The following is a 23,375-nucleotide window of genomic DNA, read 5'->3' as shown; positions in this document are numbered from 1 at the left end:
TCTGTGCTGGAGGCACCTTTTAGTTCTGGACAAAAATGCAGGACAAAATAGTGCAGCATACTGTGAAAATAGCCCAACATAACATATTATACTCAATGAGATCCATCGGGCACTTCTGGTATCCAACATTGTTTTGCTCTAACAATGAGCCAAAACCATCCTGAACAAAGGAAGGACAAACATGTCTATGGGACCCTGTTCGCATTTGAACCCATGATCCCAGCGTTACGTTACCCACTAAGCCACTTTTACCAGGGGTAAAATACTAGGGGGTGAAGGAAAGGACAACCTCTCATGTCTTGAATACATTTCCTTCTGAAGGTGGTCATGGTCAGACAAATTGCTGTGCAGATCTGCTGCAAGCCTTCAATTTTTGCTTAACGTCATGTAGCAAAAAAAGCAAATCCCACAAAAACATAATGTAGTATTATAGCTGCAGCAATACGAACATGATCAACAGATTTCTCTCTGGTGTCAACTTTGTTTTAGGCTATGTGCACATGTTGCGGATTTTGCTGCGGATCCGCAGCGGATCTGCAGCTGCGGGTCCAGTACAATGTAAACCTATGGAAACCACAATCCGCAGTGCACATGCTGCGGAAAAAACGCGCGGAAACGCTGCAGGTTACATTCCGCAGCATGTCAATTCTTTGTGCGGACACCTGCTCCACAATAGGAATCAGCAAAGTAGAACATTACTAAGACTCACTTCATGCTGAAACTTGGAAACACTTTACCAAAATATGAGGATGCAACATTAATATGGATATACATAACAGGGATTCGGCAGCAAAATATAGGAGAATGTGGTCTCTTCAACGCAAAATACCCTCCGACACGCCATAACTCACTAAAGAATCTTTACAACAAAGAAACTGCAAAGAGTTTATTTACATTCCTTACACCTGCCATCAAAATCTGATCTCACATCCTCGGCATACAGACTGTTTGTATGACGGATTTCTGCAGCTACACAGCTGAACTACTGACAAGAATAACGTCACAAAGACCAATTAAGAACAAAGTGATTTTTTTTTTTAGATGACATAAAATAGATTTCTAGCCAAGTTACTGTGTTTACTAGGGTTGAGCGAAACGGATCGTTCATTTTCAAAAGTCGCCGACTTTTGGCAAAGTCGGGTTTTGTGAAACCCGACCCGACTCCAGCGTGGGATCGGCCACGTGGTCGGCGATCTTGGCGCCAAAGTCGCGTTTTGTATGACGCCTTCCCCGCCATTTTTTCAGCCAATTAAGGAGTGTGGGCAGCGTGATGACATAGGTTCTGGCCTGGTTTCTGCGGCGTCATAGAGCCATATCACCGTTTGGGCTGCAGTGATTTCCGCAGTCAAACACAACATATGCTTTGCACGGAGGAGAGGGAGAGAGGGAGAGAGAGAGAGGGAGAGAGAGAGAGAGAGAGAGAGATATTAAGTAAATGTAAAAAATAATGCACATTGACTTGCATTGGGTTTCGTGAGAGAGAGATATTAAGTAAATGTAAAAAACAATCCACATTGACTTGCATTGGGTTTCGTGTTCCGGTCCGGAACCCGACTTTACAGTAGAATCGGCCGATTTCACGCGATCCGACTTTCGAGAAGGTCGGGTTTCACAAAACCCAACTCGATCCTAAAAAAGCAAAAGTCGCTCAACCCTAGTGTTTACAGCTCATATTAGTTCTTGTGTATTTGATTTCTTCAACTTCATTTATCCAGAGTAAACAGGATGTGAAAATTAGCTAAGTGGTCTTATCAGAAGGAACTCACAGGAACGTCATGCTAATGACTATATATATATATATATATATATATATATATATATATATATATATATATATATATATATACCCGATCAGAAACAGGTCTATCAATCCTATGATTTCCATATTCCACCACTTTTCCATCTTGGTGTTGCAATTTGTATGTGTCAAGGCTCCCGGGTGTAGCAGCTGCGGGGAGGCTACTCGCCGCAGTAAGGGAGCCCACAGCAGAACGGTGGAGAAATCAACGGATAGCGAGCAGGACCTGAACCATGTGACTAAGGGGGAGTAGTCAGGGGTGGAGCCAGGCACCGATGTGCAAAGGAGGCGAACGGCGCTGGAGAGTAGTCAAACATGCCAAGGTCAATAACCAGGGAACAAGCGAGGTACTGGAGGGTGAGACAGAAGCGCTACATGGATAGGGGATCGGCCCGGTGGTGCAGCTATCTGAATTGCTGACATGCTGAATATGTATACAAGCTAAGTAACCCTTTATTATTTGGATGTACTCCTGATGAACCTCTTGGAATTAGAAGGGGAGAAACGCGTTGAGTCTAAAGGGAAAGGGATATGTTTTTTCTGCATAATAGTCTAAAGGGATTTTTTGTATAAAACCTAATGTGGTTTAGTGTTTTGGTTTGTAGTGGGGTCACAGAATAATTAGGCCATTGGCTGATGAATTAACATATGGTCGATTTAAGGCAGTTAATGTAAATTGTAACACTGCAGTTTGATATCAAAGTTGGTATGGGTTATGTGTGACATGACAGCAGATACATCTCCCTACTAGCACAATGGCATTTTGAGACCCTATTGTACAGGAGCAAACGGACCAAAATCACATAGGTATAAAGCTATCTCTGATAAAGCATCCCTATCTGCCAATTTTTTTGTTTTCTCTAGCTAGAGGTATTATGGAGTAAAGGGACACAGAGTACCAAGTTAGTCGAGAACTCTAGTTCTAGCTAGATACCTTTACTGACATATTGATGTCCCCCCAAGTTGTTTACATTCATACATTGTGTATATGTGGGTTTTCCTTCCCCTACCCTGGTAGGGTGTGACAGGGGTAGCAGGGAAAGTCGACGAGGAGCGGGGGCGCCACGGCGTAGGACAATAGGGTGCCAACCTCCGCAGGCAGGTAGGGGGCACCTAGAGAGTGTAGGGCTTGACACTGTTCCAGCCTTTCCTGTAATACGCTTGCATCTATTGGTGATGGTTTTGTCAAGTGCACATACATGTTTTTAATATTAAAAATAAAGGTTAAATTTTATGACAATCTGGTAATTACGGTTTGGGGATTTTTTCTGTGAGATTAGTTTAATTTACCCCAAGCATTTATATATTGTTTGACTGTGATGAGACAGAAGGATAGTCAAGTGGAAGCCAGAGGTCAGAAAGCCAAGTGGATCAAACATACCGATCAAGCATGGAGAGCAAACAAGCAACAAAGTATGCACACGCACTCCAAAGGATTAGGCACACAGACCAAACGAAAGTGTAACTGACAGAGAATCCTAGTCCAGCATGGGTATAAATATCCTTCCCAGATCCAAAAGGAGGCCACAACAATTAACCCCGAGAGGGCAGGGCATTAACCTTGTCTAAACCATGACTGTGTGCATGTGGACGTGTATATATACACGCCTCAAAAAAAATAGAGAACACTAAAATACCACATCCTAGATATCACTGAATGAAATATTCCAGGTGAAAATCTTTATTAATCACATAGTGGAATGCAATGAGAGTAAAACATAAAAATGATCAATGCAAATCAAAATTAATATCCCGTGGAGGTCTGGAGTTGAAATGATGCTCAAAATCAAAGAGAAAAATCAAATTACAGGCTGATTCAACTTCAGTGGAAATGTCTTAAGACAAGGAAAAGATGCTCAGTAGTGTGTGTGGCCTCCACGTGCCTACAATGCCTGGGCATTCTCCTGATGAGGGAGCGATAGTTCTCCTGAGGGATCTCCTCCCAGAACTGGATTAAAGCATCAGTCAACTCCTGGACAGTCTGTTGTGGAATGTGGCATTGGTGAATTATTATTATTATTTATTTATATAGCACCATTCCTTCCATGGTACTGTACATGAGAAAGGGTTTACATTCAGAGTTATAGATATAATTTACAGTAAACAAATTTATAATGACAGACTGGTAGAGGGGAGAGGACCCCGTCCTTGCGGACTTACATTCTACAGGATAATGGGGAAGAGACAGAAGGTCAGGGATGCAGCAGCTCTGGTGATGGTAAGTAGGCAGCTCGGGTGGTGGTGAGGCAGCAGAATGGTTATTGCAGGCTGTAGGCTTTCCTGAAGAGATGGGTTTTCAGGTTCCATCTGAAGGATCCGAGGGTGGTGGATAATCGGACGAGTTGAGGCATGGAATTCCAGAATGGAAGGAGACATGATGTTCCAGATGTGCTCGAATGGATGCAGTTCTAGGGAACGGGCATGCCAGTCTACAGATTCAATGCCTTCATCATGCAGGAAGTGCTGACATACTTCAGCCACATAAGGCCTAGCATTGTCATAGCTGTTTCAAGATGTCAATGCACAAGGATTGTGGCTCTCATATGATTCAATTGTGCCAAAAGATTATACAGCACCTGCAGAAATTTATGGGACCCTACTTCAACTATATATGCCACAAATTTCATATGAGGGGTATGGAGAAGACAAAAAAATTGAAAATACACGTTGTGCTTTATTAGCTGCTGTACAACTATGTTCCCTTCTAGAGTGGAACATCTATAATGTGGTGCAGAAGCACCATACAGACCACCTATAATTCCATAGTATGAAGCCATAGTCAGTGCGTGTGTGGCCAAACAAATCTGTGCTCATGGCGTGAGCCCTGATGCTGCATTTGCAAAATTTTCAAAAGTTACAGTAAACTTGTTGCATGAAAAATGTGGTGTAAGTTGCAATAGCTCTGTAATGAAAGCTCCAATAACTATTTATCTACAAGGGTTTATCTGCGTCAGAGGGAACAATTAATCAGTAAAAAGAATTACTAGATCTAGTCTTAAGTTAGAAATGTTGTCTGTTATGGTGAATTGTGGTTTCTAATTAAATTTGGATGTTTCCTGAAGTGCAAGGTTTTCATTGGAAAAATACATAATTAGCCATTTCAAGCTTCCATATGGACAGTATGAAGAGGCCGAGAAATTAAGTTTTTCTTATAAATATTTAATTAGTCCAGATCATATGGAATTTTTTATATATATTTTAGTCAATCTGTCGTATATTCTAATGATGTAAATTGATGTAAATTGCTTGGTTGCCCTTTCATCTCGGGAGAAAGGGGGCCTTTGTTAGGAATACAAATTTTCTAGTCTAGACAAACAAAAATGCCAATATACTACACCCTCTGTACTGCAAGCTTTGAAGTTGTGCCAACTATTAGCATTGTGGAGGTAATTCTAAGAAACAAAGAAATCATTTCCATAGAATAATTGTGTTGTATTGTTTTCTCATACCTACGAAACCGCAAGCCACAGACTTGGACCATATAGTTGTTATACAGCTAGTAAACAAACTTCTCACCCAGTGGACAAAACAAAAACAGATTAAATTAGTGATTTCCACTGTGGAAACAAGTTTTTGCAGATTATCTGCTGCAAAAGTGACTACCGTATATACTCGAGTATAAGCCGAGATTTTCAGCCCATTTTTTGGGGCTGAAAGTCCCCCTCTCGGCTTATACTCGAGTCATGCCAGGGGGTCGGCAGGGGAAGGGGGGCTATCTAATTATACTCACGTAATGCTGGTGCGGTCCCTGCGCGTCCCTGCTTCTTCCAGCGCTGCATATTCTTCCTGTACTGAGCGGTCACATGGTCCCGCTCATTATAGTAATGAATATGCGGCTCCACCTCCCATAGAGGTGGAGCCGCTATTCATTTTGGTAATGAGCGGTAACTGTGACCGCTCAATACAGAAAGAAGATGCAGAGCTGGAAGAAGCAGGGGCTGCACATCGCCAGCAGTAGGTGAGTATACAGTGCTGCGCGATATCTACTGCTCCTCGTTCCGGTGCGGCTCCGTCATCAGCGTCCTCTGGCTGTGACGCTCAGGTCAGGGGGTGCAGTGACGTAGTCAGTGCGCGCCCTCTGCTGAACGTCAGTGCTGAAGACAGAGCCGCACGAGGAGCAGGTAAATATTGAAAGTGCCGGGGGTCCTGCGCGAAGAGAGGTGAGTATGTGATTTTTTTTTTTTTTATCGCAGCAAAAGCATATGGGGCAGTGACTGTACGGATCATCTGTATGGGGCCATAACGATTGTGCAGCACTATAAGGGGCAGTGACTGTATGGAGCATCTTATGGGGCCATAACCATTGTGCAGCATTATAAGGAGCAGTGACTGTACGGAGCATCTTATGGGGCCATAACGATTGTGCAGCATTATAAGGGGCAGTGACTGAACGGAGCATCTTATGGGGCCATAACGCTTGTGCAGTACTATAAGGAGCAGTGACTGTACGGATCATCTGTATGGGGCCATAAAAATTGTGCAGCACTATAAGGGGCAGTGACTGTACGGAGCATCTTATGGGGCCATAACCATTGTGCAGCATTATAAGGGGCAGTGACTGCACGGAGCATCTTATGGGGCCATAATGCTTGTGCAGCATTATAAGGGGCAGTGACTGTACGGAGCATCTGTATGGGGCCATAACGATTGTGCAGCATTATAAGGGGCAGTGACCGCACGGAGCATCTGTATGGGGCCATAACGATTGTGCAGCATTATAAGGGGCAGTGACTGTATGGAGCATCTTATGGGGCCATAACGATTGTGCAGCACTATATGGGGCAAGTGACTGTATGGAGCCATAACGATTATGCAGCATTATATGGGGCAAGTGACTGTACGGAGCATCTGTATGGGGCCATAACGATTGTGCAGCATTATAAGGGGCAGTGACCGCACGGAGCATCTGTATGGGGCCATAACGATTGTGCAGCATTATAAGGGGCAGTGACTGTATGGAGCATCTTATGGGGCCATAACGATTGTGCAGCACTATATGGGGCAAGTGACTGTACGGAGCATCTGTATGGGGCCATAACGATTATGCAGCACTATATGGGGCAAGTGACTGTACGGAGCATCTGTATGGGGCCATAACACTTGTGCAGCATTATAAGGGGTAATGACTGTACGGAGCATCTTATGGGGCCATAATGATTGTGCAGCATTATATGGGGCAAGTGACTGTATGGATGATCTTATGGGGCCATAACGTTTGTGCAGCATTATATGGGGCAAGTGTCTGTATGGAGCATCTTATGGGGCCATAACGTTTGTGCAGCACTATATAGGGCAAATATCTCTATGGAGCATCTTATGGGGCCCTTATTACCCTTTATGCAGGATTATATGGGGCATATTTTAATATGGAGCATCTAATGGGGCCCATCAAACTTTATGGAGCTCCTGATTCAATATGGATATTCAAAAATACTTAACCTACTGATGTCTCAATTAATTTTACTTTTATTGGTATCTATTTTTACTTTTGAAATTTACCGGTAGCTGCTGCATTTTCCACCCTAGGCTTATACTCGAGTCATTAAGTTTTCCCAGTTTTTTTGTGGCAAAATTAGGGGGGTCGGCTTATACTCGAGTATATACGGTATTCATAATCCTGGAGGTTTTGGCTGGACACAAATTTGTTTTTAAGCACAAACTGAAGTGGAAATTCAGGTCCATGGTCTGCAGTGTTCTCTGCACTATTCCATATCTGAATTTTACTTCACTTTGTCCAATTGTCCTGGTGCTTAATCTACGTTTCCACAAAAATTCCGTTACCAGGTAGGATGAAGATGTAAAAAAATACATGGATACATTATTAAGGTATGTTTCCACGCTCCGTATATGCAACGCTTTGTACGCAGCTCTGCCCAAAGCGCTGCCGGCTTTTGTACGCGTAGTGATTCCACATGTGTTCATTGAACACATGTGGAATCATCGCATCCTATATATAGACTGTGATATTTATCTTGCGGAGACTGAGCGTCTCCGCAAGATAAATTGTCATGCTGCAGTCTATAAAGACGGGTAGCATGTGCATATTCACAGGTCTGCCACCAGCATCCCTGCACGCATAGTGGATATGGGATATCATAAAATCCCCTCCACTATGCTGTAACATCTGGCCACTGCGGATTGGACGCTGCGTCTGTACGAAGCGTCCAATCCGCAGCGTTTCCTGACCGTGGGAACATACACTTATGCTCAGTGCAGAGCTTGAAGGAGCGGAGCATGATACAGAATGTCAAAGACACCAAAAAGAGCCGCCTATGCCATGCTTTTCACCCTCAGCCTTGCATTAGACATAACACAATATCAATTCTGCAGTCGTGTTTCTCTACTCATACCGCATTGAATTACAGTGCATTCCCTATTTAGTAAAACACTTACAACAGGATAAACTTCAAGTATGTGTACACATGAACAGGAAAAATAGTCTGGTGTTTAGGCAACAGCTATATCAGCTATAGCACATGTACAGGATTAGGCACCTAAACCATCAGAGTGGAATTACCTAAATGCTTGGATAAAATGAAAGCTAACATTAGTTGCACTCTATAACCTTCTCCACACATGAAGGTCATACCTCAGCATCTAGCAGGCCCTTAAAATGACTCCCAAATAAAAAAAATTACCGTTATCCAAAGACCAAAGATAAAAGACAAATGTGGAGACACGGGGGTCAGCAGGTGCCTTGGTCTGCTAGCCAAAACCCCATAGACCAGGGATCATCCCACCCAACGCCCGCTCTTTTACTGTGGGCATAATACTACTCAGATTACACAGGGAGAGGGTAAAACAGTGTCGCAATACTTTTTGTACCACACACAAGGCAAATATCACGTCACGAACAGTCCCAGCAAAATACCCCAAGATGGTGCAAGTTAGAGTCTCACCTTTCTGCTGACTCATTGGACTAAGAGCAGTTGTAACTTCAGAGCTTCCAGGGCCAACTACCCCACCAGTGGCACACACAGAGAGGAGGTAGCGACAAGCTTAGGAAGATGACCCATTGACGTACAAGACCAGTTGACCGGAGGGGTCACAACCTGGTTTCTACAAACATCTCCATGGAGCCAGGTGACTGGTGGCTCCAAATCCGGACTACCACAGACGTATCCATGGTTCAGCAATGGTCAATGAAGCAGATCTATATTCTTTCAGCTGGGGCCGTCGTATCCTAAACTGTCATCCTGTAGATAGTCAATTCTGTGTCCCTCGTGATGGAGTCATGAGGTCTTGGCTGCTGTCTTGTAAAGAGTCTCTGGTTTTTTGGATCTCTTGGATTTCTGGAGTTATCTCTGTGTCTAGAGGTCTTTCTTACAGGGGCGCATATATCCTCTTTTTTAGCAACTGTCCTTCAAACCAGCATCCAGAGGTAAAGGGAAAGAATGGTGACAAGATGATCTTGCATTGTTTAATCATGTAATCTATTTTGTTGTGTATCCGCTTTTTGGGCTCCCCTGGTGGTTGCTGGTGGTACTGGTGACTTGTTTGCACTTTGCTGCTTCTGTTCACCTGCTTCCATCAGTGTTTGGGAGTTTCCTATTTAGCCTTGCTCTCCAGTCATTTCCTTGCCGGTCATCATTGTAACCAGAGCCTTCGGTTGCATGTTCCTGCTACTAGTCTGCTGATCAGCTAAGTGGACTTTGTCCTTTTGTTTTGTACCTTTTGTCCAGTTTGCAGTTTTTGTAATTCTCTGTAGCTGGAAGCTCTTGCGGGCTGAAATTGCCACTCCTGTGTCATGAGTTGACACAGGAGTCTTAAAGTAATTTCAGGATGGTTTTTGAAAGGGTTTTCAGTTGACCGTGAAGTCCTCTTTTGTATCCTTCTGCTATCTAGTAAGTGGACCTCTCTTTGCTAAATCTACTTTCATACTGTGTATGTCTTTTCCTCTTAATTCACCGTTATTACATGTGGGAGGCTGCTATCATCTTTTGGGGTATTTCCCTAGAGGTAAGCCAGGTCTGTTTCTTCCTCTACCAGGCGTAGTTAGTCCTCCGGCTGGCGCGTGGCATCTAGGAAGCCGTAGGTATGCTCCCTGGCTACTGTTAGTTGTGTGGTAGATTTAGCTCACGGTCAACTCGAGTTTCCATCACCCGAGAGCTCGTTCGTTATTTATATGTTTCTTACGTTCCCTTGCCATTGGGAACCATGACAGTATGACCGGCCAGTGTTAAACTTATTGGCAGAAGAAAGGAGAGAAAAAAGAAGTCTGTAATTTTTTTTATTTTTTTTTTCGTTTCCCCTATGCTTGCTCCATAGTTGGATCAGTTGTATTTCACCTCTAATTACTGCCTTTGCCTTTCTCTCCTTATAATCCTTGAATGGCTCTGAGCTCACCTGTTTTAAGATGGATCCTCAGAGTTTGGCTGCAGGTTTAAATAATCTTGCTACGAAGGTTCAAAATTTACAAGATTTTGTTATGCATACTCCTATTTCTGAACCTAAAATCCCTACACCAGAGGTGTTTTCCGGAGATAGATCTCGGTTTTTGAATTTCAAATATAATTGTAAATTATTCCTTTCTCTCAGACCTCACTCCTCAGGAGATCCTGTCCAGCAGGTTAAGATTGTAATTTCTTTGCTGCGAGGTGACCCTCAAAATTGGGCATTTTCATTGGCACCAGGGGATCCTGCGTTGCTCAATGTGGATGCGTTTTTCCTGGCTTTAGGGTTGCTTTATGAGGAACCTAATTTGGAGATTCAAGCTGAAAAAGCTTTGATAGCCCTATCTCAAGGGCAAGATGAAGCTGAGATATACTGCCAAAAATTTCGTAAATGGTCTGTGCTTACTCAGTGGAATGAGTGCGCCTTAGCGGCAAATTTCAGAGAGGGCCTTTCTGATGCCGTTAAAGATGTTATGGTCGGGCTCATGGGGACAATCCTTTGGTGTCCATTTCGTCATCTATTCCATCTGAGATTCCGGCATTTTTGTCTGATTATCGTGATATTTTTGAAGAGCCTAAAATTGGTTCACTCCCTCCTCACAGGGATTGTGATTGCGCCATAGATCTGATTCCTGGCAGTAAATTTCCAAAGGGTCGTTTGTTTAACCTATCTGTACCTGAACATGCTGCTATGCGCGAGTATATTAAGGAGTCCCTGGAAAAGGGACATATTCGTCCTTCTTCATCACCTTTAGGAGCCGGTTTTTTCTTTGTCTCTAAAAAGGATGGCTCTCTGAGGCCTTGTATTGATTATCGACTCCTGAATAAAATTACAGTCAAATATCAGTATCCGTTGCCTTTGCTGACTGATTTGTTTGCTCGCATAAGGGGGGCTAAGTGGTTCTCTAAGATTGATCTTCGTGGGGCGTATAATTTGGTGCGAATTAAGCAGGGGGATGAGTGGAAAACCGCATTTAATACGCCTGAGGGCCATTTTGAGTATTTGGTAATGCCTTTCGGCCTTTCTAATGCACCTTCTGTCTTTCAGTCCTTAATGCATGATATTTTCCGTGAATATTTGGATAAATTTATGATTGTGTACTTGGATGATATTTTGATTTTTTCTGATGACTGGGAGTCTCATGTTCAGCAGGTCAGGAGGGTTTTTCAGGTTTTGCGGGAGAATTCTTTGTGTGTAAAGGGTTCAAAGTGTGTTTTTGGGGTTCAAAAAATTTCCTTTTTGGGGTACATTTTTTCCCCTTCTTCTATTGAGATGGACCCTGTCAAGGTTCAGGCTATTTACGACTGGACGCAGCCTACTTCTGTGAAGAGTCTTCAGAAATTCTTGGGCTTTGCTAATTTTTATCGTCGATTTATAGCTGGTTTTTCTGGCGTTGCTAAACCTCTGACGGATTTGACTAAAAAGGGTGCTGATGTTGCCAATTGGTCCCCTGCTGCTGTGGAGGCCTTTCGGGAGCTTAAGCGCCGCTTTTTGTCTGCCCCTGTGTTGCGCCAGCCTGATGTTTCTCTTCCCTTTCAGGTTGAGGTCGATGCTTCCGAGATCGGAGCGGGGGCGGTTTTGTCGCAGAGAAGTTCCGACTGCTCAGTGATGAGACCTTGTGCGTTCTTTTCGCGAAAATTTTCGGCCGCCGAGCGAAACTATGATGTTGGTAATCGGGAGCTTTTGGCCATGAAGTGGGCATTTGAGGAGTGGCGTCATTGGCTTGAGGGTGCCAGACATCAGGTGGTAGTTTTGACTGATCACAAGAATTTAATTTATTTGGAGTCTGCCAGGCGCCTGAATCCTAGACAGGCACGTTGGTCGTTGTTCTTTTCCCGGTTTAATTTTGTGGTCTCGTACTTACCGGGTTCTAGGAATGTGAAGGCAGATGCTCTTTCTAGGAGTTTTGAGCCTGACTCTCCTGGGAATTCTGAACCTGCTGGTGTCCTTAAGGATGGGGTGGTTTTGTCTGCTGTCTCTCCAGATCTGCGACGTGCTTTGCAAGAATTTCAGGCGGATAGACCTGATCGTTGTCCGTCTGGTAGACTGTTTGTTCCTGACGATTGGACCACTAGAGTAATCTCGGAAGTTCATTCTTCTACTCTGGCAGGTCATCCGGGAATTTTTGGCACCAGAGATTTGGTGGCTAGATCCTTCTGGTGGCCTTCCCTGTCTCGAGATGTGCGTGTTTTTGTGCAGTCTTGCGATGTGTGTGCTCGGGCCAAGCCTTGTTGTTCTAGGGCTAGTGGGTTGTTGTTGCCCTTGCCTATTCCGAAGAGGCCTTGGACGCACATCTCTATGGACTTTATCTCGGATCTCCCTGTTTCTCAGAAGATGTCTGTCATCTGGGTGGTGTGTGACCGTTTTTCTAAAATGGTTCATTTGGTGCCATTGCCTAAGTTGCCTTCCTCATCTGAGTTGGTCCCTCTGTTTTTTCAAAATGTGGTTCGCTTGCATGGTATTCCGGAAAACATCGTTTCTGACAGGGGTACCCAGTTCGTGTCTAGATTTTGGCGGGCAGTCTGTGCCAGGTTGGGCATTGATTTGTCCTTTTCGTCTGCATTCCATCCTCAGACCAATGGCCAGACGGAGCGAACTAATCAAACTTTGGAGACTTATTTGAGGTGTTTTGTGTCTGCGGATCAGGATGATTGGGTTGCCTTTCTGCCGTTGGCGGAGTTTGCTCTTAATAATCGGGCTAGTTCTGCCACTTTGGTTTCTCCTTTCTTTTGCAATTCAGGGTTTCATCCGCGTTTTTCATCTGGTCAGGTTGAATCTTCGGATTGTCCTCGAGTGGATGCGGTGGTGGATCGGTTGCATCGGATTTGGGGACAAGTGGTGGATAATTTGGAATTGTCCCAGGAGAGGACTCAGCAGTTTGCTAACCGTCGTCGTCGTGTTGGTCCCCACCTTCGCGTTGGGGACTTGGTGTGATTGTCTTCCCGTTTTGTCCCTATGAGGGTTTCTTCGCCCAAATTTAAGCCTCGGTTCATCGGTCCTTATAGGATTTTGGAGATTCTTAACCCTGTTTCCTTTCGTTTGGACCTCCCGGCATCTTTCGCTATCCATAATGTGTTCCATCGGTCGTTGTTGCGGAGATATGAGGTACCGGTGGTTCCTTCTACTGAACCTCCTGCTCCTGTGCTGGTGGAGGGTGAATTGGAGTACGTCGTAGAGAAGATCTTGGACTCCCGTATTTCCAGACGGAGACTTCAATATCTGGTTAAATGGAAAGGCTATGGTCAGGAAGATAATTCTTGGGTAACTGCCTCTGATGTTCATGCCTCGGATTTGGTTCGTGCCTTTCATAGGGCTCATCCAGATCGCCCTGGCGGTTCTTGTGAGGGTTCGGTGCCCCCTCCTTAAGGGGAGGGTACTGTTGTGTATCCGCTTTTTGGGCTCCCCTGGTGGTTGCTGGTGGTACTGGTGACTTGTTTGCACTTTGCTGCTTCTGTTCACCTGCTTCCATCAGTGTTTGGGAGTTTCCTATTTAGCCTTGCTCTCCAGTCATTTCCTTGCCGGTCATCATTGTAACCAGAGCCTTCGGTTGCATGTTCCTGCTACTAGTCTGCTGATCAGCTAAGTGGACTTTGTCCTTTTGTTTTGTACCTTTTGTCCAGTTTGCAGTTTTTGTAATTCTCTGTAGCTGGAAGCTCTTGCGGGCTGAAATTGCCACTCCTGTGTCATGAGTTGACACAGGAGTCTTAAAGTAATTTCAGGATGGTTTTTGAAAGGGTTTTCAGTTGACCGTGAAGTCCTCTTTTGTATCCTTCTGCTATCTAGTAAGTGGACCTCTCTTTGCTAAATCTACTTTCATACTGTGTATGTCTTTTCCTCTTAATTCACCGTTATTACATGTGGGAGGCTGCTATCATCTTTTGGGGTATTTCCCTAGAGGTAAGCCAGGTCTGTTTCTTCCTCTACCAGGCGTAGTTAGTCCTCCGGCTGGCGCGTGGCATCTAGGAAGCCGTAGGTATGCTCCCTGGCTACTGTTAGTTGTGTGGTAGATTTAGCTCACGGTCAACTCGAGTTTCCATCACCCGAGAGCTCGTTCGTTATTTATATGTTTCTTACGTTCCCTTGCCATTGGGAACCATGACACTATTTGCATAGTTTTCCCTCCTCTGTTTTACAAGTCAACAAGCTAGTTGGCCTGGACAATGTGTAATCAACATATCAGAAAACATCATTATTGTGGGGTGTATGATTTTGGAGGCATTACTTACTTGCAGGGCGGAATTTATACAGAATCCTTCTTTTGGCGGCACTGTATGTTAGTTTTAGAAGGTTTTTTTTATTAGATGTTATTGTAACATAGGATATTAATGATCAATATGCACTGTTTGCTATCTTTGTAACACTTTAGACATGGCAATGTATGATAATTGTCTGTAATTTAAGGATAATGATGGATACAAAGCAACTGTGTGTATGATTTGTTCTGCAATTAATAAACAAATTTAAAAAAAGAAAACATTATTCAATTTTCCTTCATCTCTAGTTATCCAGGATAACAGCACAATATGTTACATCAAATGTCAATTTACAAGTCAATATTACAGGCTTATTCAAACAAAAGTCTGTGTTTTCTTGACCAACCAGAAAGAGACACATAAATTCAAGTGTCAACATATAGATAACAGTCAATAACTCCTGGCTTACGGAAAATAGACTTCTGGTTAATTAACATAAAATGCTGTGTCATCACAGTAATCTTCTGTAATCTATAAAAGCAAACCTTGAATTTTTAGATTAAATCACCCAATAAAAAAAAAACATACATCTGGGTCTTTTATAATGAGCTTAACGAATTGGATGTTCTGCAGGCACTGTTCTACCAACAAGATCCAAACTCGTGGATCCAAATCTAACCCTCCCTCTACACTTGAAGTCCAATACAAATAAGCAAAGATCTATTTTTTGGCAACAAGATAAACACACAATTCTGTAACTACTTATTATACTACTGAAATATGTGGTGTATAATTTAGTTTAAAGTTGTTAAATTGTAGTTTAAATTAAGATTTTCTCCATTTCCTCCAGGTCCATGGAAAGACTGTCTGCAAGCACTAGAAGATGGGCATGACTCAAGTGGCATATACTTAGTAAAGCCGGAAAACACCAACAGATTGATGCAAGTATGGTGTGATCAAAGACACGACCCTGGTGGCTGGACAGTCATCCAGAAAAGGGTTGATGGGTCAGTCAACTTCTTCAGAAATTGGGAGACATACAAAGTAAGCACTGTCCTTTGTTTCCCAATTTATAATGATTGCAATATCACTTAGACATGATATAGCATCACTAGGACATGGTATAGTTTACACTTGCCAAGCTGGGTGGCTAGGGGACACTGCTGCAGTTTCCTGCTTTAACTGGGTGGCAGGGATCGCTCGCTGCTGTACATTTTCGTGGGCGGCAGGGATCACTGCTATGCAATGTCATAGGTGTCAGGGAACACTTCTGTGTAATGTCATGGGAGGCAGGGAACAGCACTATGCAATAGGTGTCAGGGATCGCCGCTGTACAATATCCTGGGTGGCAGGTAGCACTGCTCTGCAAGGTGATGAGTGTCAGGGAACGCCACTGTGCAATGTCATGGGTGGCAGGTAATGCTCCTGTGCAATGTTCTGGGCGGCAGGAAAAGGCACTGTGCTATGTCATGGGTGGCAGGGAATGGCAATGTGCAATGTCATGGGTGGCAGGTAGTGCCGGTGTGCAAAGTCATGGGTGTCACGGAACACCTCTGTATAATGTCATGGGAGGCAGGGAACAGCACTGTGCAATGATATGGGTGGCAGGTAGCGACAATGTGCAGTGTCATGGGTGGCAGGTGGTGCCGCTGTGCAAGGTCATGGGTGGCAGGGAACACAACTGTTCAGTGTCATGTGTGGCAGGAATTGCACTGTGCAATGTCATGGGTGGCAGGTAGCACCCCTGTTCAATGTTATGGGTGGAAGGAAACAGCACTGTGCTATGTCATGGGTGGCAGGGAATGGCAATGTCATGGGTGGCAGGTAGTGCCGCTGTGCAAGGTCATTTGTGTCAGGGAACACCTCTGTGTAAAGTCATGGGAGGCAGGGAACATCACTGTGCAATGTCATGGGTGGAAGGTATTGATTCTGTGAAAAGTCAAGGGGTTGCAGGTAGAACTGCTGTGGAAGGTCATGGGTGTCATGGAACACTACTGTGCAATGTCATGAGTGGCAGGTGGCATTGCTGTGCAATGTCATGGGTGGCAGGTAGCACCGCTGTGCAATGTCATGGGTGGCATGTAGCACCGTTGTGAAATTCTTTTGGAGCAGTGTTGGGCATAGTGAAGTCTCCAATTAAAACACAATGTTGATTTCCATTGCTAAATGGAGTAAATTACATCACTTATTCTAAAAAAAACATAGCATAAACATGTCATAAATAATGTCATTTAGTTTCTCACATGTACAGTTAGCTTGGGCTTGGTCAAAATGCTTAGTCATTCCCTGGAAATTCTGACTCTTTCTCCTCACAGCAAGGATTTGGTAATATTGATGGAGAATACTGGCTGGGACTTGAAAATATCTACTGGCTAACAAATCAAGCCAACTACAAGCTACTCATCACCTTGGAGGACTGGCATGGGCGCAAGGTGTTCGCAGAATATGCCAGCTTCCGCCTAGAACCAGAAAGTGAATTTTACAAGCTTCGATTGGGGCGGTACAATGGTAATGCTGGAGACTCCTTCACATGGCACAATGGCAAGCAGTTCACTACCCTGGATAGAGACCACGATGTATATACAGGTAAAAACCTTGTGTTGCTTTATAAGCTCAAATTTAATCAAATGAGATTTGTGCTTAGTTGAGTGTTTAAAAAAGGAGACAAAAGCGCTGGAAAATTATCTGAATGGGAGCTAGTTGTTGGAACTGAAACTAAACAGGAACAAGCAGCATGGAGTATCTTGCAATGCATGCAGAAAAAAGTAGTAAAAATAACTTTTAATGAAAACAAATTATAAAAATGTTATACTTATACAGAGATCATAAGAAACAGCAGATGCACTAAAATAGATGTATTAATTTTACCTATTTTTGTTTCTAGGCAACTGTGCTCACTATCAGAAAGGTGGATGGTGGTACAATGCCTGTGCTCACTCTAACCTCAACGGAGTCTGGTATAGGGGAGGACATTACCGGAGCCGTTATCAAGATGGGGTTTACTGGGCCGAGTTTCGAGGTGGTTCATACTCATTAAAGAAGGTTGTTATGATGATCAGGCCCAACCCCAACACCTTCCATTGAAATCGGTACCCTTCAAAAAAAGCACACAAAAACACAAAGACTCGTTCCGTTACTGGAAACTGTACTGTAGTCAGAAAGTGTTGGCGATCTCAATTACTGAACTCTCACCAGTACTGTATGTCTTTCTATTCAATGTCATGATGACATCTTTCTTATACAGAATTGCAAAAGCAGGAGCATTTTTAAGTCTTATCAAACAATTTGTGAACACCAAAAACAAGTTTTTTTTCACCCGGGATTTCACAAATCAATTTTCATTTTTTTTTAGTCTTTTATTCTCAATCAAAACAAACTCTTAAAAAACTACAGCAATAAAAGTCTAGCTATATACATTCACTGGCCACTTTATTAGGTACACCTGTCCAACTTCTTGTTAACACTTAATTTCTAATCAGCCAATCACATGGCGGCAACTCAGTGCATTTAGGCATGTAGACATGGTCAAGACAATCTCCTGCAGTTCAAACCGAGCATCAGTATGGGGAAGAAAGGTGATTTGAGTGCCTTTGAACGTGGCATGGTTGTTGGTGCCAGAAGGGCTGGTCTGAGTATTTCAGAAACTGCTGATCTACTGGGATTTTCACGCACAACCATCTCTAGGGTTTACAGAGAATGGTCCGAAAAAGAAAAAAAATCCAGTGAGCGGCAGTTCTGTGGGCGGAAATGCCTTGTTGATGCCAGAGGTCAGAGGAGAATGGGCAGACTGGTTCGAGCTGATAGAAAGGCAACAGTGACTCAAATCGCCACCCGTTACAACCAAGGTAGGCCTAAGAGCATCTCTGAACGCACAGTGCGTCGAACTTTGAGGCAGATGGGCTACAGCAGCAGAAGACCACACCGGGTACCACTCCTTTCAGCTAAGAACAGGAAACTGAGGCTACAATTTGTACAAGCTCATCGAAATTGGACAGTAGAAGATTGGAAAAACATTGCTTGGTCTGATGAGTCTCGATTTCTGCTGCGACATTCGGATGGTAGGGTCAGAATTTGGCGTAAACAACATGAAAGCATGGATCCATCCTGCCTTGTATGGAGCATCTTTGGGATGTGCAGCCGACAAATCTGCGGCAACTGTGTGATGCCATCATGTCAATATGGACCAAAATCTCTGAGGAATGCTTCCAGCACCTTGTTGAATCTATGCCACGAAGAATTGAGGCAGTTCTGAAGGCAAAAGGGGGTCCAACCCGTTACTAGCATGGTGTACCTAATAAAGTGGCCGGTGAGTGTATGTCACATATGTAGACCATCGCGTAGGATATTCTACAGTACTATGTACTGAGATACGTCTGGTATTATCTTTTTGGATTATTACGACACAGGAAGAAGCCTCCAATGAAATTTATATAGCAATGAATGTAGATTGCCAAACTAATTTTCTTCTCAGTACGTTGCTTTATTTTACCCACTATAGCAAAGAGGATATACTGTAATAAACCTTATATAAGGGCTATAATGGGGTATCTGTCATAGCAGTGGGAAGCTACTCTTACACTCCCTATTACTTTTAAGACACATGGTAATATCAGTCTATTCACGGGCCCACAATGTACTGTATCTGTGTATACTGCTATTTTGTGACCTCTACGACATTTACTTTTCATCAGGGATCTACATGTTTTGTTATAACCAAACAACCTACCTGTACAGTATGTAGAGAACTATGTAAATATATATTTTTGCAGTAGTAAAAAAACTAAACATATATAACACCCCAAAACCTGCCCAGTTGTCATTCTGAAAAAGTTTCAGCCTAAAACCCTTATATTGCGGTACCCAACTTTGCAGGCAAACGACGGGTGCCATCGACATGTTTGATAGTATTTGAAGAACTATGGATAATTATACTTTATTCTATTAAAGCTCAAATCAATAAATATGTTTGTCACTATCTGACAGCATCATATTTATTCCAAATTACCAAGAAAGATACAAATGACATGATGATTTATACTGAAGCAAATAAACAGTTCTAATAGAAAATGGTTTTTATTTTTGATGATTTTGCATTGATAACTAGATTTAAGCAGACAGTTAATCTATAGCAAAACAGTCCAATTTCACATGTGCATTTTTTGTGACTATTTTGTCAGACCAGTTGTGGATTTATGGACTCAAATTAATAGTTTCAAAGGGATCTATGATGATTGTTAGTTCATGTCATTATATTCATGGCCAGATGGGCATTATACAGGTGCAATTGTACAGTGCCAGCAAAAAAAAACCTTTACATGTAATATCTGCATCATGAGTTGACTTCTTAAAAGCACACACCATGGGGGGAATAATCAAAAACAGTCTAATAGCAAAACTAGCTCAGTAAAATGTAAATACTAGTTAATAGTAATTAATTAATGATGAAATACTAATTGTAATGAAATATCCACAATAAAACACCTGAAAGTTAATATTTTGTGGTTTCGTTGAACATGTAAAGATTTTTCCTCCCGGCACTGTACACCTGTCTTACGGATTAAAAGTCTCAATATGAATGTGGGTCTCAGGACACAACCTGAACTCTTAGACCTGCTGTGTGGCAAAGGTATGCATCCTTAAGGCTGAGGATAGACACAGGCCATTCTGCCAAAGAGAGTGGTACGTCTCTGCCACATGCAGCATAATGCAAGCAAATGCAACCCACAAGGTACCTCGTTCACAAGAAGCAAATTGCTAAATAATCCAACTGGTTACAACCTTTTGCAACTTGCCTTGAGTTGCCATGTAGCCCCAGTCTAATAAAGGGGTGCAAATGCATCTGAAATATGCTAGTACAACATTGGCTAAAATCTCACATCTAAAAAAAAAGAAAAATGGTTTGAGATTCTAAATTCCTCAAATAAGTAAATCATATTAAAATGGGTCTCCTGGTTGTCCCCTCTTTACTGCGACAGAGAGTGGCCAGAAGACCTCCGCATCTGACTTTTTTCTACTCCTGCACTGATTAGAAGCACTTCACCTTTATTTTAAACAATGCAGGTTTCTTTTAGCAGTGAACGGTTTAATCTGCTCAGTTGAGAGCTGCTGGAAGCTTTCCTACATTAACCCCTTCACCCCCAAGGGTGGTTTGCACGTTAATGACCGGGCCAATTTTTGTAATTCTGACTACTGTCTCTTTATGAGGTTATAACTCTGGAACGCTTCAACGGATCTTGGCGATTCTGACAATGTTTTCTCGTGACATATTGTACTTCATGATAGTGGTAAAATTTCTTCGATATAACTTGCGTTTATTTGTGAAAAAAAACGAATATTTGGCGAAAATTTTGAAAATTTCGCAATTTTCCAACTTTGAATTTTTATGCCCTTAAATCACAGACATATGTCACGCAAAATACTTAATAGGTAACATTTCCCACATGTCTACTTTACATCAGCACAATTTTGGAACCAACATTTTTTTTTGTGACGGAGTTATAAGGGTTAAAAGTTGACCAGCAATTTCTCATTTTTACAACACCATTTTTTTTTTAGGGACCACATCTCATTTGAAGTCATTTTGAGGGGTCTATATGATAGAAAATACCCAAGTGTGACACCATTCTAAAAACTGCACCCCTCAAGGTACTCAAAACCACTTTCAAGAAGTTCATTAACCCTTCAGGTGTTTAACAGGAATTTTTGGAATGTTTAAATAAAAATGAACATTTAACTTTTTTTCACACAAAATTTATTTCAGCTCCAATTTGTTTTATTTTACCAAGGGTAACAGGAGAAAATAGACCCCAAAATTTGTTGTACAATTTGTCCTGAGTACGCTGATACCCCATATGTGGGGGTAAACCACTGTTTGGGCGCATGGCAGAGCTCGGAAGGAAAGGAGCGCCATTTGACTTTTCAATGCAAAATTGACTGGAATTGAGATGGGACGCCATGTTGCATTTGGAGAGCCCCTGATGTGCCTAAACATTGAAACCCCCCACAAGTGACACCATTTTGGAAAGTAGACCCCCTAAGGATCTTATCTAGATGTGTGGTGAGCACTTTGACCTAACAAGTGCTTCACAGAAGTTTATAATGCAGAGCCGTAAAAATAAAAAATCATATTTTTTCACAAAAATGATCTTTTCGCCCCCAATTTTTTATTTTCCCAAGGGTAAGAGAAGAAATTGGACCTCTAAAATTGTTGTGCAATTTGTCCTGAGTACGCTGATACCCCATATGTGGGTGTAAACCATTGTTTGGGCGCAGGGCAGAGCTCGGAAAGGGAAGGAGCGCCATTTGACTTTTCAATGCAAAATTGACTGGAATTGAGATGGGACGCCATGTTGCATTTGGAGAGCCCCTGATGTGCCTAAACATTGAAACTCCCCACAAGTGACACCATTTTGGAAAGTAGACCCCTTAAGGAACTTATCTAGATGTGTGGTGAGCACTTTGACCTAACAAGTGCTTCACATAAGTTTATAATGCAGAGCCGTAAAAATAAAAAATCATATTTTTTCACAAAAAATGATCTTTTCGCCCCCATTTTTTTATTTCCCCAAGGGTAAGAGAAGAAATTAGACCACAAAAGTTGTTGTGCAATTTGTCCTGAGTACGACGATACCCCATATGTGGGGGTAAACCACTGTTTGGGCGCATAGCAGAGCTCGGAAGGGAAGGAGTGCTATTTTACTTTTCAATGCAAAATTGACTGGAATTAAGATGGGATGCCATGTTGCGTTTGGAGAGCCCCTGATGTGCCTAAACATTAAAACCCCCCACAAGTGACACCATTTTGGAAAGTAGACCCCCTAAGGAACTTATCTAGATGTGTTTTGAGAGCTTTGAACCCCCAAGTGTTTCACTACAGTTTATAACGCAGAGCCGTGAAAATAAAAATTCTTTTTTTTTTTCACAAAAATGATTTTTTAGCCCCCAGTTTTGTATTTTCACAAGGGTATCAGGATATATTGGACCCCAAAAGTTGTTGTCCAATTTGTCCTGAGTACGCTGATACCCCATATGTGGGGGGGAACCACTGTTTGGGCGCATGACAGAGCTCGGAAGGGAAGGAGCACCATTTGGAATGCAGACTTAAATGGATTGGTCTGCAGGCGTCACGTTGCATTTGCAGAGCCCCTGATGTACCCAAACAGTACAAACCCCCCACAATTGACCCCATATTGGAAACTAGACCCCCAAGGAACTTATCTAGATGTGTTGTGAGAACTTTGAACCCCCAAGTGTTTCACTACAGTTTATGTTTAATCTCTTTTATTAAAGTATTAAAATAGTACAACATATCACAAATACAAACATACATATAGACTAAAGTAGTTACAAAACTTCTCAAAATAGTACGTGTTTTTTACTTCACGCAAATATGGTATCATCACAGAATCATATTTATTAGTTATTGCTGTATATGTTCCTTGCTCAACTCTTCTATTCTTTCTTAGCATCTCGTATTGTCCACCACCTGTTGCCCCATTTCGATAATTATTTCGCTAAGCGGAAGTCTATTTCCAATTGCTATATTTATCCATAGAATCCGCCCAATATATCATTTATCCCCGACTGCAGCTTGCTTATGGTATAAAGTCAGACTTAAAGGAAAGATAAGAAGAAAAGAGGAAAAAGAAAGGAAAAATGAGAAGGGGAAAGGAAGGATCATGCCTCCGCAGCCCTCTGAAACCAGCCCAGGAAAGCCGAAGAGAAACCTCACTGCCGGGAAAGTACCTCCCATTTCTCCATGAGAGCCCCGAAACTCCCAGAGTCCCTAAATAAAATCCAGGGTTGCCATGTCCGCAAGTACCTAGAGTTATCACCCAAAGCCTGTGCAAACAATTCCTCCATATGGTGGATATGTGAGAATTCTGTTAACCATTCAATCATGGACGGAATTTTCGTTGTACGCCAATGTCTAGGTATAACCATGCGGGCTGCCGTCAAGCAAAACCTCAGGAGACTACTTTTTTGTTTGG

The 23,375-nt window shown here is 42.7% G+C and overlaps 2 protein-coding genes across 34 annotated transcripts in view; one reads left to right on the top strand and one right to left on the bottom strand.

The window, feature by feature from the left end:
* ANGPTL2 (angiopoietin like 2) overlaps positions 1-19,452 on the top strand; it is a 40,731-nt gene extending 21,279 nt beyond the window's left edge. Inside the window, exons 3-5 of the mRNA XM_077284249.1 lie at positions 15,236-15,429; positions 16,701-16,971; positions 17,270-19,452. Coding sequence (XP_077140364.1) covers positions 15,236-15,429; positions 16,701-16,971; positions 17,270-17,469 — 665 coding nt within the window. The 3' untranslated portion in view covers positions 17,470-19,452. The remainder of the gene's footprint in view (positions 1-15,235; positions 15,430-16,700; positions 16,972-17,269) is intronic.
* The window catches only part of RALGPS1 (Ral GEF with PH domain and SH3 binding motif 1), a 1,054,187-nt gene that overhangs the window by 510,787 nt on the left and 520,025 nt on the right, over positions 1-23,375 (bottom strand). The window lies entirely within an intron of this gene.

The sequence above is a fragment of the Ranitomeya variabilis genome, chromosome 2 (genome assembly GCF_051348905.1).
Source record: "Ranitomeya variabilis isolate aRanVar5 chromosome 2, aRanVar5.hap1, whole genome shotgun sequence".
In the NCBI taxonomy this organism is placed as follows: Eukaryota; Metazoa; Chordata; class Amphibia; order Anura; family Dendrobatidae; genus Ranitomeya; species Ranitomeya variabilis.
Note: the sequence above shows the minus strand (reverse complement) of the source record. Positions and strands in the feature narration are given on the sequence as shown.